Source organism: Halichoeres trimaculatus, unplaced genomic scaffold, assembly GCF_033239565.1.
Source record: "Halichoeres trimaculatus isolate MK-OKI-2021-1 unplaced genomic scaffold, fHalTri1.1 fHalTri1_scaffold_4, whole genome shotgun sequence".
Lineage (NCBI taxonomy): Eukaryota > Metazoa > Chordata > Actinopteri > Labriformes > Labridae > Halichoeres > Halichoeres trimaculatus.
The window spans coordinates 4,148,194-4,171,260 of record NW_027437182.1 but is presented as its reverse complement, the minus strand read 5'-3'; the positions used below and the strand labels follow the sequence as shown (position 1 = coordinate 4,171,260).

Below are 23,067 nucleotides of genomic sequence, written 5' to 3'. Positions count from 1 at the left end.
TTTGAATGTGGCTAATATTCTGGACAAAAAAAACTTTCTTAAAGATCATTTTGATTTAAGCTCAAATGATTTATTTATTTATTATTTTATTTATTGTTTTAAGTTATATTTTGGGGCTTTTCATGCCTTTAGTCAGACAGGACAGGACTGTGATAGAGCAGGAAACAGAGTATGTGCTTATCCCTCTTTTGTTTCATCACTTTAACAGTAAAACATTTCACTTTAAATGATCATTTCATGGTTACTTTTATGCAAGTCAAAGCAGATATGGTGAAGGATACAGGAAGGCTGAATTAATACTCAATGATTCCTGAAAGAGCCAGCGCAGGACCTCAGTCAGAAAATTTGGACACATCCCAGAGTAAAAGTAGGAACAAATGTGAAATGTTTGTTAAAAAGGCTAAAATCATTTAAGTTTAACAAATATAAGCTCTTAAATATTTGTTTAAAAATTAAACTTTGTAGCAGGAAACATCATGATCTTCTTTAGCATCCCACCCAGGGTCCACAGATGAAATTAGCTTCGTAGCTAACTCTGACTTGACAGTTTTCTTTGTTTTGCATGTTCGCTGTCAAATAAACCAATAAAATAAAAAATAATAATAATAAAGAGTAAAAGAGAAATAAAAAAAAATAACAAAATGAGGAATCTGACCAAATAAATTTTTGGTCAGAATAAATACATATATATATATATATATATATATATATATATATATATATATATATATATATATTTCATAAACCTCACCTTCTGTTTAGATATTTTTTTTATAAATTTTAAAAGAAGAAGAAGAAGAATGTGACTTCCTTCCCTAATCATTTCCTGGCTCCAAGCTTCTATTAAAAAAAAGAAAGTTTGTCTTTTCAATATTCATAAAAAAATCAAACAAAAAAGTAAATTTGAACGTTTAGTTTACTAAATATCCTGTACAGAGGTTAATAAATGATCATTTGTTACAAACAGAAGACTTTGATTATCCTCCGTATTAAAGCATAACTGTCAGCGTCATGAATAATTCACTATAATCAAAACAAGGATTTAGACAGACTGATAAAAACTCCTCTGGTTACTGTTTGACTGGAAATCACAGAAACTTCAGCTGTCTACAGAAAGTCATACTCATATTTCAAGTAGAAGACACAGCATAACAGAACTAAGAGGGGGAGTGCGCAGCGCTAAATGTGACTCCACACTGAGGACTGTATGTTCATGTTTCCTTGGTGTCAGGCTTGACTGCCCTTGCATGTTGTTTTGACAGTTAGAAGACATGATGAGGAGGGACTGTGACAATGACATAAAAATCCCCCCGCGCTCACATGGCTCCTCTGCAGACATGAGAATAAACAAATCATCTCAACGCAGAGAATAATCCTGCAGGATCGATGAGAGGGCAGATGTGCAAGGATCGGTGGGTTTGTAGCTCAAAGAGTTCATAAAAAACGACGCAGAGTCTCTCATTTTCCCTCAGGTGCTTCTCGTGCTCAGATCAGGCGTGATGCTCGTCGTGGTCGTCGTGCTGCTGTTTTCAGATTTCTGTGTTAAAAGGTTTGTCACGGTCTCATCATCGTTGAGCGAGCTCTTCCCGTATCGCTCCTTCCACCAGGTCCGATACTGAGGGGGACAAAGTCAGAAAAATGACTCAGATGTAGAGAAGACGTTTCTGAGTGTGATGCACGGATGAAGCCTCAAATTTAACTCGCTTTGAAGACTCAAGTTTGACATTTTGACCTTCTTTGATTTTTATTTAAAACGAGAAGTGTTTCCTGAAAGTTGGCCTTTCTTTATGGTCAAATTTATTGCTGGGGATTGACATCACAGACCCATCATAAAAGTATTTACCGAGCTAAGAAATTATGTTTCAATATTTTTTTCTTTTTCATTCAATTTTATTTCTTCTGCAGTTTCCACCTGCTGGTCACAAGACAGAATGCAGCTTTCATGCACCAGCATGCTTAAACTTTGAGGTGCAATATGTAAACAAGCGGTGTGGGCAACACACAACATCCTGCCAGCTCTATAGATGCCCTTTTCCTCTGTTTCCTCCGCTCAGCTGCACAGCAGCTTTACCTGTTACGCCTCTTTATTCAGGCAGGTCCAGGAGGGGGCTGTCACCATCTGAGAGTATCATGAGCAGCATGTTTTATATGTCCTGTTTTCTATTGGTTTTTTTTTCAATTTTGGGCTTAAATGTGAGTTTTTAACATGAGTATGATTGGTGAAAATAAATGAGCTTAAAGGCGTTGTGAGGAATATCTGTTTGGTGTTGCTTGCAGTGACACCTGTGGCCAGAATCGGTAGTGCTTTTTCATAGTCCAGCTTCAGTGTCCAACATTACAACAAAATTAATCCAGAAATCCTTTTCTTCGAAATAAAAGACAGATCTTACTTCTTCTGCCAAACTTTGTCAGCTGGTGTAGTGTGGTCTAAATGCTGTAAATGGATTCATGTTCTCCTGAAACTGAGACATTTTGACGCTGAAAATCTCACTCCTCCTGTTCGGACACCCCATCTGAAAAAGACTGGACTCACCTCTGGTTAAAGAGTCTCCGGGTTTTACTCTCAAAACCTCAGGCTGCACCCACTGACTTACATAAAAATGTGAAGTTAGCCTCATCATGAAAGGGTTAATGAGCTGGTATCAAGAATTGTGAATCAAATTAACATTTGGAAAAAGCATGTGAAACTTGGGCTGCAAAAACACAAGAGTAATATGTGTTTAAAGACAAAATGGTTTGGTGGAAAATGTCTCAGAAGCTGTCAAATTAAAGCTACTGTAAGGAATTTTCTGGGACTTTGGCGCCCCCTGTGGATAGCGTGGTAACTCTTATCCCTGCTGATAGTTTTCTGACCAAAAACTTCTGCTTTCTGTCTGCAGTTGCAGGCTTTAAAACCTATGATTTAGACTTTTTAGGTCTTTTTTCCCAGGGATGTAACAGAACACTTAGCCCACGACTTTCACATGATTTTTTTAAATATCTTTTTTTTAGATTTTTTAGATTTTTGTTAACAGAATGAGCTTGCAGACAAAATGTGGCCGAGAAAGATTGCAATACACAAACCATGCAATGAATGCAAAATTTAAAACACACAAACTCGCACATATATTTAAATGTATAAAAATTACAAAATATATTTTCTCTCATTTTCAACAAATTAAAGACAATTCCCTTTTTAATTCTCTGAGGTAGCGTAAACTGTGCAAAACAAAATTTGTCCCTTTCTTAACAGTTCAAGTGAAATATTAATTCATCTTGAATAACAAAATAAATATAGAAAATGAATAATAACAAAAAAGATTTTTTGAATAAATGTCACATTAAAATAACTAAATGAATAATACAAATAAACTAAATCTCTTCAACTTAACAATCTCAGGTTTGCATAGTTTCACATTTACATTATTTTTAAAGAAAAAAATGGTTCCTGGTGTACAGATCAGGGCATCAATTATTTTTTTATATATTAGCGAATTTGATTATTTTTCACACATTTGATTTTTTTAACTGATTTACGATGCATCATTACATTCTGACTTGTTTCTTTTTTTTTTTTCCAGTGGCTCAAAGAGGAGATATTTCGGTCTGTATCATAACAGTTAAAAAGTCCTCACAGGAGCTTTAACTTTTTTCAGACACTGTACTCATGCTCTGAATTTTGCATCTTTATTCTGCAAAAAAAAATGTTTTTTCTTTATTTTTTTCGAATCGGTTTTGAAGAGGAATAATATAAAATCTTGTCACTTTACACTTGTTTTTGTTTTTGTTCGATGCCCTGTTTTTATAAAATGAGCCAAGTTTGGCGATTTTTTTCCTGTTGGTAAAATGTTATGACTCATTCAGCCTAAGGTAGTACTTGAGAATGATTTTGGGAAAGACTATAGATTTCTGTCTTTTATTTGACTGTGGTTGATGTTGCTGCTCTCACAGCCAATAATACATGGAAAAGTTGTGGCGGTGAAGCCCATTGGTGGGTTAGAGCGCTACTCTTTGGCTGATACCACTTAGAGCCATTGCTGTTTGATGCAATAAAGATTTATCAAATATCAAAGGATCAAAAACCAAACAAAATCTGCTTTAAAACATACATAGTAACAGCACTTATTCTGTATCTTTATAGTAACAGTTATTTACTAACTTTTGTAATTTAAGGCCCACCCAAAATTAAAATCCTGGCTCCGTCCCTGTTTTGCATCAACACTTGATTGTTTCCCTGAGGCACAGATTGATAATTTGAGTTCTCTAAAGGACTGAGAGGTCTGCTGTTAAAACTGAAAACTAACTACAAAAGGGAAACTCCAGAGAAGCACTGAATGACTCTCAGTGATCCTCTCTAACTGATCCTCAGCGTCTCTCACCTCTGTCAGCTCCGTGTTCTCAAACTCCTCCAGCTGACGCAGGAAGCCCAGGTTTGGTCCCGCACACGGCCGAGCCGCCCGCACTGCCGCCAGAGAGTCCACCCAGCCTCGCCCAGTCACCGTCATGATGTAAGCCACCACCAGGGTCACACTGCGGGACACTCCTGCCACACTGATCACACACACACACAAACACAGAGAGTTTAAAACATCACACACTCAGAGTGTGTGCTTTGGAGGAGAAAGAAGTGAAACCTCATATTCTCAAAATCTGTGGTTTGTCTTTTTTTGATATAAGGAAGGATGAAAGGTGATGTGATTTAGTGTGATCGTCTCTTTGGTGACACTGATGTGGTTGAAAATGAGAGCTGAGTTAATTGAATTTGAGGATTTCCAGTCAGTAATCACAGAGAGGCAAATACACGTCTCCACAAACACACACAGCCTAACTGAATATTCAGTTTCTCACTACGCCCTGATTGATAAACGATACCAGGCTCACACCCTTTGCTTTGATGCTGGAGTGTTACTAATTTTTAAAGTAGACATTAAACAAAGTATTGGACGGTTTATCATATGGAGCAGGCTGTGCAGGCACAAACCCGATCAAAATACCTTTTCATCAATTAGTTTTACTGCTTTAATTTCCCTACATGACAATGTGATACTAAAGGATTTTTCAGATGCAACAAAACAAGCTGTAACAGTTGATTTTCTCACCAGTGGACGAGGCAGCCCTCTCCTTTCAGTCTGGACTCATGGATAAACATGATGCTGTCTCTGAAGAACTGAATCCTGGGAGACAAAAATATCATATTTAACATTTTTGAACGCTACATGTAGAAAAAATCCTCAAAGTTTTGGATTGATAGCTTGAACTTATTGTTAGAAAAAGCTTGATATGCATCACAGATCCTCTGTGTGAAACCTTAAAAAGACAGGATGCAAAACCACACACTCACACTCAGAGACTTTTAATGCAACTTTAATCTGATTGCAAGTGATAACTTCAATCTGACCTTTTTAAACGTGAACCCCTGTTTCTGTGATTTATCAACCCTGTGATTCACAGTGGTCACTGCAGTGGAAAGCTATTTTAAGTGTTTTTATTCTTCTTATGACATGAGAAAAAAAAGTTTTCAGTTTATTTTTTTCATAAGTTTGATTTTTTCAAAAAGTTTCAGAATGTACCAAGGGGTTAAAAAGCTTATTAACTTAACATATATGTGTATATACTATACACAGTGAAACGTGAAATATGTTAAAATGGTTTGCAAATAATAATAATAGTAATAATAATAATAATAAAATCATGAAAGGTAAAACATCCTTTTAATACAGTGGAGTATTGCATTAACTTAAAATTATAATAAAAAAATTAAGAGATGACTATCTTGTAAAAACAGGAAATCATTTATTTTTGATTTTGCTATCTCATAAAAACGGAAATTACTGAAAAGCTTTGATGGCTGGTCAAGTGATGTGAAGGTGTAAGCACTAAAAACGCATTTATTATCTAAATAGCAACAATTTAATGGATGTTAAACGACTCCCATAACTTCAGCACGAAAACAACCTTAACACTGAATGTATAAAGTACAAACCAAACGGCTGTCACCGGTGTTTCAGTGTACAGTGTGACCCTGTTAACTGGTGACCCTCACGTTCGCCTTAGCCGTTAGCAGTTAGCATGGTGACTCCAAACACCAGTTGCTCTTTAACGGTCAGAACTCGTCAGGAGCTGAATTCACGGTGACGTATCGTTTCTGGAAACTGATAACAGACAAACGGGACATTTTTTGCAGACAACAGTTAGGTTTTAACTCCGTGTTGAAAGAATACCAACTTGTTTGAATTGAAGGAGCTAACCGCCGCTTCCGCTGCTCAAGCGCGTGCGCATATTTTGGTGACGTAATACTGTTTTTATGAGATCGTTATCTCGTAAAAAGGTGAAAGCCATACGCCACCTTACCTTTCATGTCCAAAGAAGAATTAAGCCACTTAGGAGAAAAATTGTGACGCAGGCTTTTATAAATTATGCACCAGAGGATTAAACTGGATTTAGAGCCAGGGTTTGTTTCATACTGTATCAGTAAAACCATCCATATGAGGAAAAAGGATTTTTTTTTCAAGTCAGTATTTTAAAATGGATGTTTTTAATGCACAGAAGGCACAATATCTGATCCAGTACTGAAAAGCTGATGTGTTATAATGAAATTTTTTATCTCTTTAAGGTATAGACTTCATGTTTGTACTCACAGGTTTTGTTTTGAGTGGTCAGCAGCTGATATGCACAGGTACGTCATGTCCTGAAGAGAAAAAAAAAACAGAATGTAATTTAAAGAATAATGATATTTCTGCATGTTATTCTGTTTATTTAACCAATAACTTAATGTGAAGAGGTTTTTCATCCCATCAGGTCATCTGTTCGAACCCTGGCTTTAGCACACTTCCTGTTTCTGCTCGGATGGAACTGCTCCTGAAACTCTGCCCCTCTGACCCTGCTGCTGCTGCTGTGTAAGGTCATGACTTAAAGATGTGTTTCTGTGCGTGTGGCGTGTTTCTGTGCAGTGCACCTGGCAGCTGATTGTGGCACATATAGTGGACAGAAACTGACTTGTCCCGTTATGACTGCACTGATGTAAAAACCCCTGAGCCCTCTGGGACGCAGCAGGCCCTGGAAGAACTCCTCCTAGGTTGGTTTGCACGCACATAAAACTACAGAAGAGTTGTTAGGATACACACAAATCAACACTTTTAAATTATTATGATCAAGAGGCTATAAAATTATTTAAACTTACTCATTTATTTGCACAATCTGTGTGAAATCATCCCAAACATGACTCAGCAATAACTCCCAAAGAGCATGTGTGCAAAATGAGAATAAATGTAGAAAAGAGTCGTCTGTATTTGCAAAAAAGGAACATTTCAGCGCTTTAATTTTCAAAATTTAACTCACTTTTTCCTTTTTTGCAGTATGGTAATGAGACCCACACAGTGTTCAGTTAACAGCTCATCGGACCTTAGAGATTTGGTGGTTGCAAATTTGACCTTCCTCTCTCAGGAACCATCAAGCTGTCTTCCAAGAAATCAATCAGTCAGCACTTTGACTGTTAGGTATGCAAATAAAACTGTCCCATCTGGCCATTTGGTCCCACAGACCTGAGTCATCTTTCCACCACAGAACTCAGAAAGCTGCGTCGCCCAAATTCATGCGAGAACAGTCCTCCGCCCCGGGGTTACAGCTGCGAGAGGGGCAGTGAAATTCAGGCGATTTGAAGCTTAAAAGCTTTCATTGAGTTTTGGTGGTTGACCAGTTCGAGTAGTGATACTGGAATACAAGTTGCTGTTTCTCTTCCATGTACAATGAAACATGCTTGCAGTGGATGGAGAAAGTGTTCAGAAATCTCTGAGCATTTTTCGGGCTCGCTTTCAGCAAGAAAAGATGAAAGTTGTGAAAGCGGACACACATAAGATCCAGATTTTCAAAAACCCAGCAGAGATAATTTCACTGAAGTCAAACAACAGTTAAACCCTTTCAAAAAGATCTGTTTTCAAACTCTCAGCTGAATGAAACTTGAATAATTTTAGTTTTACATTATGGTCTTACATCTGTCAGCAAATGAAAATCAGTGGTGGTAATTTTCTACTTTCAGTCTATCAGGTTCTCACACGTACACTCAAGAAAGAAAAAAAAAACATCTTTTCACACACAAATCTCCACGTCTAAATCCAGCCAGAAACTTTTTAGTGCAGTTCCACTTTCAAGACAAGCTAAAAGTATAGGTGTTTGTTTCTCAGTGTTGTCATGACTTGCATCTGCATCACAGCTGCAGCAGGGATTAACACAGCATTAAAATAAACACAGTCATGAGAGGAGCAGGTGAATTTCAGGTCCTGACTGATGCAAGGCTGCAGGACTTAGCATGCAAAATGAGAGAACATCTGACTTTCACACTATTAAAATATCTGTTTCAGAAGCAGCAGGAAAAATGTGAAATTGTGCATCATAAAGAAAAATATAAAACTTCTCTTCATCTTAGTATGATTAGAAAACACAACCAGAGTTGTCTCATCTGCTTTATAACTGTTGAAGAAGATGATAGTTAAGTTTTACTGAAACAGAAGCTGAAAACTAATCCTTAGAAAATAAGAAATGCAGAGAGTATGCTTGCACTGCCTTACTGAATGCATTAAGCAATCTTACATTCTGGTAAACAAGTCAACAAGCAATCAGTCAGTTCAATCAGTTTATAAGAAGACTGAATCACAGATTGAGCTTTGATTCAGAAACAGGTTCAGATTTATTGCAAAGTATTTTTCGTATTAAAAGGAAGTTGTCTTGGTCTGTTGGTGCAAGGTTTTTAAAAAAAAGTGCATAAATAAAGTAATTTTAAGAATATATTTTAAAAAATGAATGCATGCAAAAGTGAACAATGAAAAAAATATATAAACAAATATTAAGCTAAAAGAAGTTTTTTTTATATCAATCAATCAAAACTTTGTTTATCAAATGCTTTTCACCCCCTCATTATCTTAACAATGATAAGAATTAATACTTTGTAATAACATGCTGTGTAGTATTTTGCAACGGTAGAATTAGGCTACATTTATACTTAACAAGTAATTCATTTTGTAAACTTTGAGGAAATGTTGACTCCAAGGCAGTGGTGTGCACAGAGGGGGGGTAAGGGGGGGCAGTCACCTCCTTGTGGCCTAGTTGTTGAAGAACACACCCTGAAGTGACCTCTCAAGAGCCGAAACATGTGTGAAAGTGCTCTCCTGGTTGGCCAAACACTCTTCATTGCCCTCTCAAGTGGTTAGAATATGATAAACTGCCCTGTGGGTGACTAAAATGCATGCTGTATGTGTCTTTTATTTTTTTTATTTTTTTGCCCCTGCCCTTTAAAAAGTCTGTGCATGCCACTGCACCAAGGTGTATTTTTTTTTTTTGAGGGTTTTTTTTTGCCATGGCACAAAACTGCTGTTTTATTGGTGTAACAGGACCCAGTTTGTTGATGTCTAAATTGTTTCTTGGACTTCCTGGCTATAATTTGCGGATGGTTGAGAAAGCACCATCCGGGGGAGCCGTCTGCATCAGGAGCAGAGAGCCGGCCACGGCCACAGGACACTGACACATGCTCAGAGAGGAGGTGTTGCAGACACCAAGGGCTGATGTGACGGGCCCTGCAGCCACAGCCGACCACCACTCCTAGTGCAGAGGGTCCCCAGAGGAAACACTAAGGGTCCTAAAAATGATAAAAATGATAGAAACATGTAAAAACTAAAATATGAATAAGACACAGACTATAAAATAATAAAGGTAGATAAAAATAAGTGTTTCCCAAAGCTGCCTCTAGGGGGAGCATAACGTAAGTGTAAAAGCAGCTAAGCACCAGTATTTATTGAGATTTTATCAACAAATAAAATACATAAATTAATCATTATTCAAACACTTTTTAATGGGAGATCACAGTTAAAATATTTAAATATAGAATTTTTGTTACATAGTAATGACTGTTATTCATCGCTCAGCAACCATACTTGACTTTCAAACATTAATATTGTCATTATTGCATTGTTACTTACTGTTGTTCTCCCTACTGTTCCTAATGGCTATCAGCAGTATGACTTTTCTTTATATGTTTCGGGCATTGGGGGTGTGTCAGCTAAGTCGGGAGGTAAAAGGGTGTTCATGGTCTGAAAAATGTGTGGGAACTGCTGATATGAATAAATATGAGCTGCTTGTGCATCTGGACTTGTGAGCACTTCATGACCATCAGCTTTAGTGCACAAAGTCAGACATGCAGACGTTCACACTCACCTCCAGGATGGGAGCTGCTGTGTCGTGTATGGACAGAATGTGGGTGATGTTGTGCTTCTCCAGCAGCTCCCTGTCTCGTGCATCTGTGCAGCACAAAGACAATGCCCAAGTCTTAGAAAGTACCTCCGTGCAACCGCAACCATCAAACCTAAATAAAGCATTTTCTACCCAACAACAGCACCCCTCCTCTGAGCTCTCCAAAGCAAATGTGGCCTCCAAGGCCTCAAAGTCTTGCTCCTGTTCTGAACTGAAAGAAAAACCGGAAAACCAATGTTTCTAAAACAGTCGAACAGCTTGGCCAAAAGCAAGAAACTGTAATTCTTCTAATCAAATTTTAGTCTGTAAAAGGAAGCCAATGCTCTCTGCCCTGGACAGATGTGCCTTATGCTCTTTTTTTCACGCTTTGTGAGTTTGCAGGATGCTGATGCCCCTTATGGTCCCCCTATAGAGGCCTAAGATGAACCTTTAGGCTGCCGCACCCAAAACATTATCAGAGTTAGCAAAACCTGCAGCATGCTCAATGTAAAAAACATATAAACATGCATGCTTACGTATCATAAATCAGAGCTGTAGCTGCAGAGGGGAGACTGTCTGGTTATGTAACCATCAAAATAAACCGGTGACTTGAAGGTCAAGGAATAAAAGAGGCTCAGAGTGTGTTGGTTATGAAACAAATATTTTTTTATAGGGTGTCGAGGTGATGATGTGATATCAGAGCTGGTGATAGCTCGTCCTTCTCCTCCACACAAACAAGAGACACTGTCTCTGTCTGAAGGAGATCAGTTAAAGGAGAGCTTCTTTTATTAAGAGTTTAAATAATAAAACTGAGTCTATTAAAAGAAAAGTTTTGATGCTTTTGATGCTTGCTGCAGTTTCGGAAGCTGAGGTGTTTGTTGATGTAGATTTCTTATAATTTGTTTTTTTATGCGAGCTTCTCTGCCTTCGTAGTTTCCTTTCCTCTTGAAGAGTTTAGATTGTGTAAAAACATTAGCTCACACAGGATATGGAAAGATCTAAAGGCTTTGTCAAACTGAAAGGTGTGATATTTCCTCACAGCGGTTCACCAATCATGTGTCATGTTGACATTAATTTATCCAGAGTTACGCGCACGCACGTCGATTTCAACGCTTTTTGCATTTGCAGCAGAGCGATGTGGAATAAAGCTGATCATACCGGGGACACCCCCACACTCTGGGGCACCCCCTCCCACACCAACCCTCACATGCTCCCAGCAACTTTCCCTACAGCTGCTGGAGCTCACACAGACACGGGGCGGCAGAGTATTTTTTTATACATCAGAAAACAGCGCTTCAATCATTTTGCTCGGCGCAGTGACCTCTCGGCTCTATAGAAACTAAACTCAGTGTAGCATCTCACCACATGCATGCTCTGTTTGAGGAAGTGAAACTTTATCTACTTTATCCTGAGAATAAATAAACTCTTTGCTCAAATTACAACTAACAAGACATCTTACCTTTCAGATTTCCAAGATACAGATCAGGCAGGACCTGAAAGAGACACAGCTTGAGTCAAGATGCAGATAAACAGAAGAAAGTTTATTTCCCACGTGATTAAGAGTCGACATTTAATACTTCACCTTGTTTATCCCGTTACCCATGTCTGTCAAAGTCAGAAGAAATCAAATTCACAGAGTGTGTTTTCAACTCTTCCAGAAGTGTTAAGCATCAGTCGAGCCCTCTTCTCCAAGAAACAAACAATCACAAGCTGCGACTCTGACCCATCGTTTTTTCAACTGCTCCCAAAACTTTTCCCAAGTGACCCAGGATATCATAAAGCCATCCACACGCTCACAACACATGCCCCGAGTGCGACTTGATTGAGAATAGACTGCTCAGGATGATGTAATGTGACCTTAACTGTAAAACACCCTCCTTGGGTATTTATATTTAGACCCTGAGTGGGTCATGGGACTGTGGATAGGCACATACCAGCCAGACAAAGATGGTTGAGGGGGCAGAGGGCAGAGGAGAGCAGATGCCGCAGAGGGCCACAACGTGCTGTCACCATCTGCTGGGATGTTATACCGTACAAGGAGCCCTGAGCCTGGCGTTAGATACCACACAATGAGCTTTACATTACGTAATAGTGTAGGGGTGGAGGAGCCTGGAGGCTTAAAACTTTAAGACCCTGAATTTAATAAATGTATTAATTTATTTCTTTGTTCTATCATAACCTTAGTATGATAAAAGTCTGGTTAATTTCTTTAAAGTCAGTGGGTTTTTATCTTAAACATGTCATTTTTTTGCATTTTTTTTGTGCACCATTAAGTATTTTTTGACCCTTTAACTTGCTGCTCAACCATGTGGTGGAGCATTTTTTTTTAATTTTTATTTATTATCTCATGAAAGTAAGTTGAACTGAGTAAAACCTGAACACATCTCTACAGCTCTAAATATTTTTTCTGAATTTTGTGGGTTTTGTTTATAGTGCTCAGACAACAATAATGCAAAAATATTTATTTTTTTATCATTATTTATTGATTAATTAATTTATTTTCTTGGATGGAATTTTAAAGTACGGAAGAGGATTAGGGCAACTGAAAAAAAATAACAAATACGTCCAGTTTGTTTTATTATTACTATTTTTTCTGGGGAAAAAAGTCAACATTCTAACTTTATTCTCAGAGTTTTGACTTTTTTCTCTGAAAAAACCCAACAAAAAAATTTGGGCGTTTTTATATTTGATTTTTAGTGGCCCTAATCCTCTTTCGTTTGTTTTTTGTTTTTTTCTAACAGCCTACTGATATTTAAACTCAATGTACAATACTGAACTCTGTGCTGTATTTTTTTTTGTTTGTTTACTGCTTTGTGTGCCTTTAATTGCTCCTCAGGGATAAAGAAAGTTTTTTTTTAAATTTGGATTTATAATTGAAATAGATTTAATATCTCTTTGCATTTAAAAAAAAAGAAAGTTAAAGGGTTCAAAGGAGAGGTAGTTAAAGAGTTAAAGCATGAGATTCAATTCCAAATTCAAAACAAAATCAACCCTGGATGTTTGACTTACATTTTTCACAATATGAAACTTGAAAACATAAATTTTAGCATGATGTAAGAGTGACTAAAATAAGTAGAGTTGATCCTCTGGGAAGTATGAATGTCTGATTCAAATTTCAGGTTCAATGAACATCATGACTGTCTCAAAATATCCAACCAACACAAACGTATAAATCTACAAGTGGTACTTAGCAAAAATGTGATTTCATGAACAAAATCTTTAGGATTCATCCTCTGGATGTCATGAATTCTCCAGCCAAATGCTTTAACTCGATACATAACAAAGTGTTTTATGCCAGAACAAACATTTAATCTGATTTCAGCCCTTAAAAGGAGTGATTCATTTGCTTGAGTGAAGAATATTTATCCTCTGAAAACCATGAATCTCTATCCTAAATTTTAAGGCATTTGACCAAACAGCTGTGAGAAAATCTCTGTCCAGAACACCAACACCAATGAACTGGGGCAATCAAAGGAAAAGACAAGGATAACTGATGTAGGTCTGATTTGTTTCTGGGGACCATGAACATGCTAAAAAAAAAAAAAACTCCCATTGCAAGTGAAAATATAATAGTCAAGATATCAAAGTCACTTGGTCAGTATTGTGTATCCTCTGGGAACCATGAATCTCTACTCTAAGTTTTATAGCGTTTGACCTGGTAGCTGTAAGAAAATCTCAGTCCAAATCCAAAATATGACCCTTCTGGGGCAATCACAGGATATAAGAGATTTCTGATATAAATATGATTTATTCAAGGGAACAGCCAAGAAATCAAACTCAATTTATCCTCAGGGAACCACGAATGACCAACCCAAATATACTTAGGATACTTTTCTCCATTGCTCAAATATCATCTAACTTTTCACCCCTAAGCAAAAGTCACTGGATTACTTCAGACTATATCGTCTATCTTTTAGGAACCATGAATCCATGTACAACAATTCTTGAAAATAAACCTGAAAGCTGTCATAGTCTCACTTTAAAGTAAAAATATCAAACTGCACATGTCAGGGGAAGTAGCAGAAGTATGCTCTTCCTCTGGGGACCATGAATATCTAGATTTCAAGGAGACAGCCCGATACTTGTGACTAAACTAAAACTTATCAACTTTATTTTGGGGTTAATAGAAACATCAGGGGATTCCTAAAACTGGTAGGATGCATCCCCTGGGGACTATGAAGCAGATTTAACAACAATCTGTCTATTAATATTCAAGATATTTTCTGTGTCACTGACAGAGGATCATGACTATCAACAGTTCTGCCTAAAAACCTGATATATGGTAGAAAAGCGTTAACTTTGTAATAGGGCTAAGATAAATTTTAAGGGATCTCTAAAACAAGCATGATTTATCTTCTGTGGACAGTGAATATCTGAACTGGATTTAATGACATTTCGTCCATTAATATCCAAGTAACATACCTCTATCACTTGAATATCAGTTTGCTTCAGTATGAAAATCTCATCCAAGCAAAATGGATGAGTATGATTTATTCCAGGGAACAAAGATATCAAACCCTATTTATCCTCTGGGAACCAGGAATGACCACAGCAAATTTTATGACAACCAAGCATTGATACTCTTGATATTTTGCCCCAAATACTCAAATACCAAGTTGCTCCTGAAAGCAAAGTCACTCAATAACTTCAGACTGTATCGTCTATCCTCTAGGAACCATGAATCTATGAACAACATTTCATGCAAATAAACTTGAAAGCTGTTGTAGAGTCTTAGTTTAAAGTACAAATATTAAACTGCTCAAGTTCATGTCAGGGGGGAAACTTTAGCAGAAGTATGCTTTTCCTCTGGGGACCATGACGATCATGACGAGATCTTTGACAAAATAAATAAATTTAGGGGTTTCCTAAAACAGGTAGGATGGATCCCCTGGGGACCGTGTTTCTTTATTTAACAACATTCTATTCATTAATATTTAAGATATTTTCTCAGTCACTGAAATATCAGTTTGCTTCTGTTACTTAGACGAAGGTCACATCAGTCAGTATTGTCTATCCTCTGGGAATCATGAATCTTTATACTAAATTTGATAGCATCTGGCTACAAAAAAGAAAAAGAAATGAATAAACCTCCTGGGGCTATCACTGGAAATTAGTAATATTACTGAAATTAGTATCATTTACATCAGGGAAGGGTCAAAATACAAGTATCAAACTCATTTTATCCTCTGGGAACCACGAATGACCGACCCAAATTTTCTGACAATCAACCCATTAATACTCAAGATATTTGTCTAAAATATAAACTTTGTCCTGACCCCAAAGAGAAAGTCACTTCATCACTTTAGTTTGGTTTGTTTATCCTCTTGGAACCATGAATATATAAACATATTATGACACTAAACCCTAAAGCTGACATAGAGTCTTATTTTAAAGTAAAAATATCAAACTGCCAAAAGAAGAAGTGTGTTTTTCCTCTGGGGACCATGAATATCAGTATTTTATGACAAAAATATTAGACTTCTTCTCTGGGAACCATGAATTTCTGAATCAGATTTAATGATATTCAATCCAACATTTGTCAGTTTCTTCATGTCTGAGGTGAAGAAGAGGATAAACTGGCTGAAATGGTCAGTCTGGCGTCATTTGAGCAATGTAAAACCCAAAGATATTCAGCTGGGTGTTGATGAAATAGAAAAAAACAGAGCATTAATTGAAGATGTTTCTGCTCCTGAGGTTTAATTTAATAAACGCAGCTCAACCTGCTCTTCTCAGAGACCTAAAATCAGCCCATTTATTTGAAATGATGTCTCAGTGGACATCTACTCAACAATCCCCGTTAGTCACTGCATTTCCAGTAAATTCTGCTTCATCTCTAACACATGGCTGCGAGGCGACAGAGATATTTTTAGCAGGGCTCTGTTGTCTTCTGTTGTTGTTGTGTTCCTGTGTGTGGTTCAGAGCGTGGCACAGCTCAGACGCTCTGACAGGCAGAGGAGCGCGGAGGCGTTTACAAAAAGACGCCTCTCGCTGAGAACTAGGTCTGCACAGCTCATCACAAACACTGGGTGAAACCCATTCATAAACAGACACATCACGTATTAGAAAAAAGGGGCTGCTGGGGTTTGATGGTGCAGAAAAACTCCCCCGTCACAGTTTTAGAGTTGTGGTGTGTTTAAGAAGTGTGGGGGAGGATGACATGTTGCTTGTTTTGCTCTGAGGAAACGTAACCCTTATGTCACCTCCAAATATCAGACACCTTAAAGTCACACCTGGCTGAAGTGGCTCTGTGGTCGCTCTGTTACAAGAAGACAAAAAGTCACATGAAGTCAGCTTGGAGGAAACGTTTATCAGTCACAATCATCACTGCTCTGGTTTAAGTCCTTTAGAGTTTAGACGTTTTAGAGGCTGGAGCCAGAAGACTTTTAATTATTTCAGACTATCTCTATAATCAAAAGTATTTTATCTTTTTTTTACACAATTTCTGATTTTGTCTGCTCTATATGCTCTTCTACCCCGCCTCAACCCTAAATATGGAGTTCTGTCTTTCATTTTTTTGTGAATATTTTAGTCCTTCCAAAAGAAAAAAGCTCAATATAACATAATATTTGACACCCAGCTCTCTGGACAAACAGCGGCACAGGTCAAACTGGTGATAAAGCAGCTGTTTACATCAACTTTAGAGACCAGCAAAAAGTAAAAACAGTAAGCAAAATCAGTAAAAACAAAGTGTTATCATCCCAGACCAACAAACAAACCTTAAACAAATGGCAAATGTCTTACCTGAGCTTCTTACAAACACACAAGGAAAACAGGAAAAGTTGTGGCATCATATTTTCCAACCCTGTCACGGCAATTCTGTTCAAATGGACCAATCGGGCACATCACTGGATCCTCACAGACACACACCCACGGACACACACCTGCAGACGCACACTCAGAGGAAGAGACAGAGTTGAAAGAAAACATGAAACTTTTTTAAACTCACTGGGGCTGTTAAGCTTAAACATGACTCAGTTCAGAGAAACAGAAATTAAATTCTGCTTCAGACATCATCAAACAGGAAGAACTCTGCCATATAAGCTTATATTGTGTCATTTAAATATTCAGTACAATTTTACCTTCATTTCATAGAGAGGGGATAAAACTGCAACAGTGATTAAACGTTTAACGGGAAAATTTTCTTGACTATTTGTTCAAATGAACCAATTGAAAGAAGAAAAAGAGGCAGAGTCTGGTTTATGTCTTGTTATATCCATAGACTGTATAAAACATGGAGGTTGTCTTGCCGACGTCACCCGTCTGTTTCTGAAACGGAAAATGAAGCACATTGGCTATAGCGGCCATATTGGTAGTGGCAAGGGCTTCGCCTACATCCATAGGGCGCCTACCCTCACGTGACCCTCAACTATGCCTCTTATTGGGGGAGCTTGCGATCTTAATATCCTCTGAACGGCCGCGTTAGAAAAAAAAATTACCCTCCATACAGTGGGTGCTGATAGTAAAATTAGCGACTCAGATAGGAGAGGTTTTTTGAACCAGGCTGTAAATAGGTTAATTTCTGCTTTGAAAATGACTTTTTTTGGCTTGGTGTGTATATGACTTCCGCTACTTCCGGAGCCAGCCTCAAGCGAACACTGGAGAAACAGCAGATTTTAGCACTTCAGCATTGTCTCATATTCTTAGACCAGAGGTTGATGCTTGGTTATATCTCAGACAGCCGGTTCATTTAATCTGTTTTTTTGCAGTGCATATCTTTTAATGTTGATTAACTGAATGTTTAGTGAAGAAAAAAATGTGCAAATAGATGAGATAGGGTTCAAAATAGGTGATATTTGTATTAAAAAAACCCCAACAGTATATGGATTTTTTAAAGGGACTGAAGAGTCTGAGTGAACTTGAAAAAGTCTCCCTTCTAGGTATATGCCTGAATGTAATCCACACTGCAAAATGAGATTATCAGCACCAATATTAGAGGTTATTTCAAAATGCTACATAGCTTCCCAATCAGGACTAGATTGATTTACAGCACATCCAAGTCTCTATGACAACACCAAAATGGCTGACGAAGTTTGACGAAGGGCTAAACTGTGCTAATGTTGACTCCAACCCACAGTCAGCAGTTATTCTGCAGTGGTCTGTTCAAACTTGAGAGTCTATTAATAAAATGAAGAGTGAGGTTATGTTAGCTCTGCTTGGTAGATGACTGGCAGGACATAACCAGGATTTACTAACGTTACACATTACAGACATGTCTCACAGCAACAGGCTAGTCAGTAGCGATACGTTTGGACGGGTACGAAACTACTGTTCGAACTGACAGTTAGCTTGTTGTCACGTTAGCATACGTTGTAGCACCGAGCTGCTAGCAGAGCTACATGTAGCCGGCTACTGACACATAGTACAAACTTACATAATTTGCTTATTGACACGTTTCAAACAACAGCGCTACGTAGTAATAAATACCTTACCTCTTCTCTTTTCATTTTTACGACAGTGTTTTACGACACGCGAGACTCCGGGTCAGAAAGGTGGTAAGGCAGTCCAGTTAAAACAGATCACCCTCACAGCATCTTTAATGTTGTATAGATTCTGAAAGATATAGGTGTCATTTGTATGAAATTTTATCATTGTGGAAACTTCTGTTTAAGTAAATCCTGCACAGAACACATCATTCATGTTATTCCTTTTTCCAGATTTGTGCAGACTTTGGTAAATATGGGATTCTTAGACTTTTTACCTGTTTTTTTTTTTTTTTTTTTTTTTTCATTTATCTGTTGCCTTCCATTTTGTTCTGTGTTCACTGTGTCAAGTGTTACATAATGATGTATTCTGGAGTCATTTTAACCATTTTTCAGTGCACACGAAGGATGTCAAGATAATTCCAGTGTAATAAAATAAATTCTTAACAGATTCAAGTTTCTCTGAGGGGCGTGGTCTACATTATGGGACCTGTTCGGACAGGTTTTAGCTGTGGGTCAGTGTGGTCAGCTCTAAAGTTGGTTTGTACTTCCTCTTTAAATTTCAGTACTTGACACCACATGGAAAATGCCAAACTGGCCAATACCAGAGCTACCTGGAGTCCCAGAAGAAACGTGCAGAGCAGGATTACATGAGAGTCTCTTAATCTTTAACCAAACTCTGCAGCAGAGCAGAGATAAGTGTGTGTGGACTGCTGAGACATGGCGGTGTGTTTCCTCGGTGGACGTTTCCTCAAATGCAGGAGTAACATAAGGACAGCCTCCATGACTGCGATCCAGTCCTACTGGTAACTGTTCCCACTGTGTGTCTGTGATATTCACACGCTTTTGTGCACAAATAACGATTTAATCCGCTTAATGCTGCAGCAGCAAAACGCGAAACTCATGCTAACTGCTTTCAGTAACGTGTGGGTGGTGATTTCAGCAGATTTATTTATTTTTCTTGAGGGTAATTCTTCTTTACTCCACCAGATGGCGCAAGCAGCGCATGGAGTCCTTTAGGTGTAAACGAATGCTTTGCCTCTGCAGAACAACTATGATTATAGTTATAAGATAGCCATTCATTTAGATAAAAGGGAATAAAATTGATGTAAGTTTTGACATTTCTAAAAAATGTTGATTCATGTGTAAATAAAACGCTGCTGAAATGTTTCAGGTCAGAGTCCGTCCTCAGCACAGTTCATGTGTTACAGAAGGTGAACTGTGAGAGTAATGAAGCAGCAAGTGCAGAAAAGAAAACCATGCCATACTTGTCAAGGTGGAGACTGCTGCAATATATTTAACTTAATACAGATATTTGTATTAAAAATAAAGGATTAACAGACTACGGCTTTTTAAAAAAAATAAACAAACAAAAAAACAAAACAAAACTAATAAAAATCAAACAAGACTAAAAGTGTTTAAAAAAATAATTAAATCTAAGAATTAACTGAACTGTGCCATAGTGCACCAAAAAAGTACTGTAAAAGCTTTCATTGGTTGTATTTTAAGATTTGAAATGTATAGAAATGATATTTTTATTTTTAATTGTAAATTAGATATTTCACAACTACCAATAATCTCTGCACATATATTATTCATTTTAACTGCAATTGCACAATTTTGCCAAACCATGCAGCTGCAGGTGTTGTTGGCAGCTGCTGAATGTAACTAATCCAGTGACCTGTAACTTAGTTGCTTTCAAAATTGAAAAAAATCAGTGCAGTAATTAAGTTACTTTTCAAAGGAGTAATCAGTAATCAGATTACTTTTTCATCATAACTGAGGCAAGAACACAGAATGAGGATTAATGCATCTGATGCGGGTCTAAATTACAAGAACGTTCAAAACATTAAGAGCGAAAAGATACTGCATTTTATGTTTTTGTCGCTGATTTTTGCAGATGTGCAGCGTTTTGCTGTCAAACACAAATATTAACATATCCCACCTGTTTGTCTGTCTGTCTCCCTGCAGCTCTGCAGTGACCCCGGGCAGGCAGCACATTAATGAAGTGAATCTATACTATGAGCGGACAGGTGCAGGGAAACACCCTCTCCTGCTGCTCCCTGGTGCTATAGGTAAAAACAACTAAACCGCACGTCCCCCATCCCTCATATTCCTTAAGCTTTAAAAAAAATGTTGTTACAGGAAGCACTCGGACTGATTTTGGACCTCAGCTAAAGTCTCTGAATAAAGAACGCTTCACTGTGGTTGGCTGGGATCCTCGAGGTTATGGACGGTCCCGCCCCCCTGACAGAGACTTCCCCCTGGACTTCTTTGAGAGAGATGCAAAGGATGCAGTGGATCTGATGAAGGTGTGATGTGTCCATCATCTCTCTGAAAATGATAACAATATCTGTTTTGAGAGTGACTTCATCAAAGATTGATCAACTTCGAGATACACACAATGCTTTTTATTTTAAGCTGGTTATAAACAAAACTTTCTGACCTAATATAACATCTGTAAGAGTGTGGGTTCCCTATCTGGTGCATTAAAGACAATATTTTCCTTTTCAATCCCAGGCATTGGGCTTCAGTAAGTTTTCCCTGCTGGGTTGGAGTGACGGAGGAATCACAGCTATGATTGCAGCTGCAAAATTCCCCGACCTGATCAACAGGATGGTTGTTTGGGGAGCCAATGCATATGTCACCCAGCAAGACCTTGAGCTTTATGAGGGTACTCCTACTTCATGTGATCATGGATTTCTTTTAATTGTCATTTTCATTGCAGATAATGATGACATTCTTAAGTAACTGTTTGTTTTTGTGTGTGTGCAAAGCGGTGCGTGATGTCTCCAAGTGGAGCGCGAGGATGAGGAAGCCACTGGAGGAAGTGTACGGAGCAGAGAAGTTTGCTAAAAACTGGGAGGGCTGGGTGGATGGGATTAAACAGTTTGCAACAAAACCAGACGGTAAAAAAATGTCTTTGAAGTTTTAATTTTGATAGAAATGTGGAGAACGTTTTAAATTGCATGCTTATGAATATGGTGTGTTTACAGAGTTTAACTTTGAGAGTGTGTGGAGATTGTGATTTAGGCACATTGCATTGAAAATTCATACAAATATGCTACATTTCTTGTGCTTAGGGAGTATCTGCATTGAGCTTCTGCCTCTGATCAGCTGTCCGACCCTCATCATCCATGGCGAGAAAGACCCCTTAGTGCCAACTTTTCATGCACAATTTCTCTCTCGACACATCAAAGGATCACGGTGAGACCAACACACAAAAATCATATTAATTAACAAACAAATGAATTGAGGTTATTAAGTAATATGTAACATTTGTAACACTTCTTTTTTTGCCCTAAATCTAGACTTCACATGATGCCAGAGGGTAAACACAACCTCCACCTGAGGTACCCTGATGAATTTAAAATGCTGGTGGAGGACTTTTTGGAGGACTGAGTAATATGTAAACACAAACAATGACTGATCATTATATAGAAGAAGAAGAAGACGAAGAAGAAGCAGTTGATCGGTAGTTCTCAGGAATTATTAACACTAAAGAATGTATTTTCTTCAATGGCTTAATTTCTATTTCTGAAAAGCCAAAGTCTTAAATTCTAAGATATAAAAATACTTACACTGTGCCCCATCAAAGCGTTATTTTTCTTAAAATAAATTTTGCATCAATGTAGTGGAAGATTTAATGCTACTCTAAAGTAACTAGGTAAGTAATATATATATAGAGATATTTTTATTTGTAAATAAATTATTTCTAAATTTGAATTTGAGTACTTCACAGATCAACGAAAAATAAAATAAAATAAAATAAAATAAAATAAAATAGAATACCTGAATCAAGGGTAAAAACATTTTGATGTAGTCCCACCTTACTAGTTATAATCTTAAAGTGCTGAGTAAAAAAAAAAAATGTTATTTTATTATTATTAATCACTTTTTTTAATTAAATAAACAAGTTAATAGAGAATTCTTTTTTAACCGTGTCAAACAGAGGAAACGGTTAAGAAAAATGTTATTTCCGTTGTAGATCTGATAGTTACCCTAAAGGATGTAATTTTGTTAACTACCTAACTTCTATTTCTGCAAAGCCAAAGTCTTAAATTCTAAGATATAAAAAAAATTATGCTGTGCCCAATCATGGAGTTATTTTCTTAGAATAAATTTTGCATCAATGTAATGGAAGATTTTTTAATTCTACTCTTAAGTAATTAGGTAAGTAATATAATTTTTTTGTTTGTATATATATATCACTTCTAAATTTGAATTTGAGTACTTTATAAATCCTGATCATCAGCACAAAATAAAATGAAATAAAAATGAAATAAAAAAAAACCTGAAGCAAGGGTAAAAACATTTTGATGTAGTCCCACCTAGCTAGTTATAATCTTAAAGTGCTGAGTAAATTTAAAAAAATGTATAATTTTTAATATCGTGATTCTTCAACATTCTGAGTACCTCTGCTTTTGGTCAACTTCCGGTATCGCAGGTT

At 37.3% G+C, this 23,067-nt stretch overlaps 2 protein-coding genes across 6 annotated transcripts; one reads left to right on the top strand and one right to left on the bottom strand.

Moving 5' to 3' along the window:
* Positions 1-988: 988 nt before the first annotated feature.
* On the bottom strand, positions 989-18,645 carry LOC141789099 (dual specificity protein phosphatase 22-B-like). Of its 5 annotated transcripts, XM_074668405.1 has the most exons (8): positions 18,627-18,645; positions 16,939-17,078; positions 11,657-11,690; positions 10,183-10,265; positions 6,618-6,667; positions 5,079-5,153; positions 4,359-4,530; positions 989-1,615 (listed from the first exon to the last, which is right to left on the bottom strand). In XM_074668405.1, the coding sequence occupies exons 5-8, from the start codon at positions 6,662-6,664 to the stop codon at positions 1,469-1,471; spliced, it is 441 nt and encodes a 146-aa protein (XP_074524506.1). In that variant the 5' UTR covers positions 6,665-6,667; positions 10,183-10,265; positions 11,657-11,690; positions 16,939-17,078; positions 18,627-18,645; the 3' UTR covers positions 989-1,468. The 5 variants fall into 5 exon arrangements, with proteins under 5 accessions (XP_074524506.1, XP_074524505.1, XP_074524508.1 ...); XM_074668404.1 differs by lacking the exon at positions 18,627-18,645 and having other exon boundaries at positions 16,939-17,357; XM_074668407.1 differs by lacking the exons at positions 6,618-6,667; positions 10,183-10,265; positions 11,657-11,690; positions 16,939-17,078; positions 18,627-18,645 and adding an exon at positions 6,205-6,265.
* Positions 18,646-19,121: 476 nt separating this feature from the next.
* Positions 19,122-22,236, top strand: bphl (biphenyl hydrolase like). The gene is made up of 7 exons (XM_074668595.1): positions 19,122-19,423; positions 20,589-20,692; positions 20,763-20,929; positions 21,138-21,291; positions 21,395-21,526; positions 21,701-21,824; positions 21,929-22,236. Exons 1-7 carry the CDS (start codon positions 19,338-19,340, stop codon positions 22,017-22,019), a joined length of 858 nt encoding a protein of 285 aa, XP_074524696.1. The 5' UTR covers positions 19,122-19,337; the 3' UTR covers positions 22,020-22,236.
* The last annotated feature ends 831 nt before the right edge of the window (positions 22,237-23,067 follow it).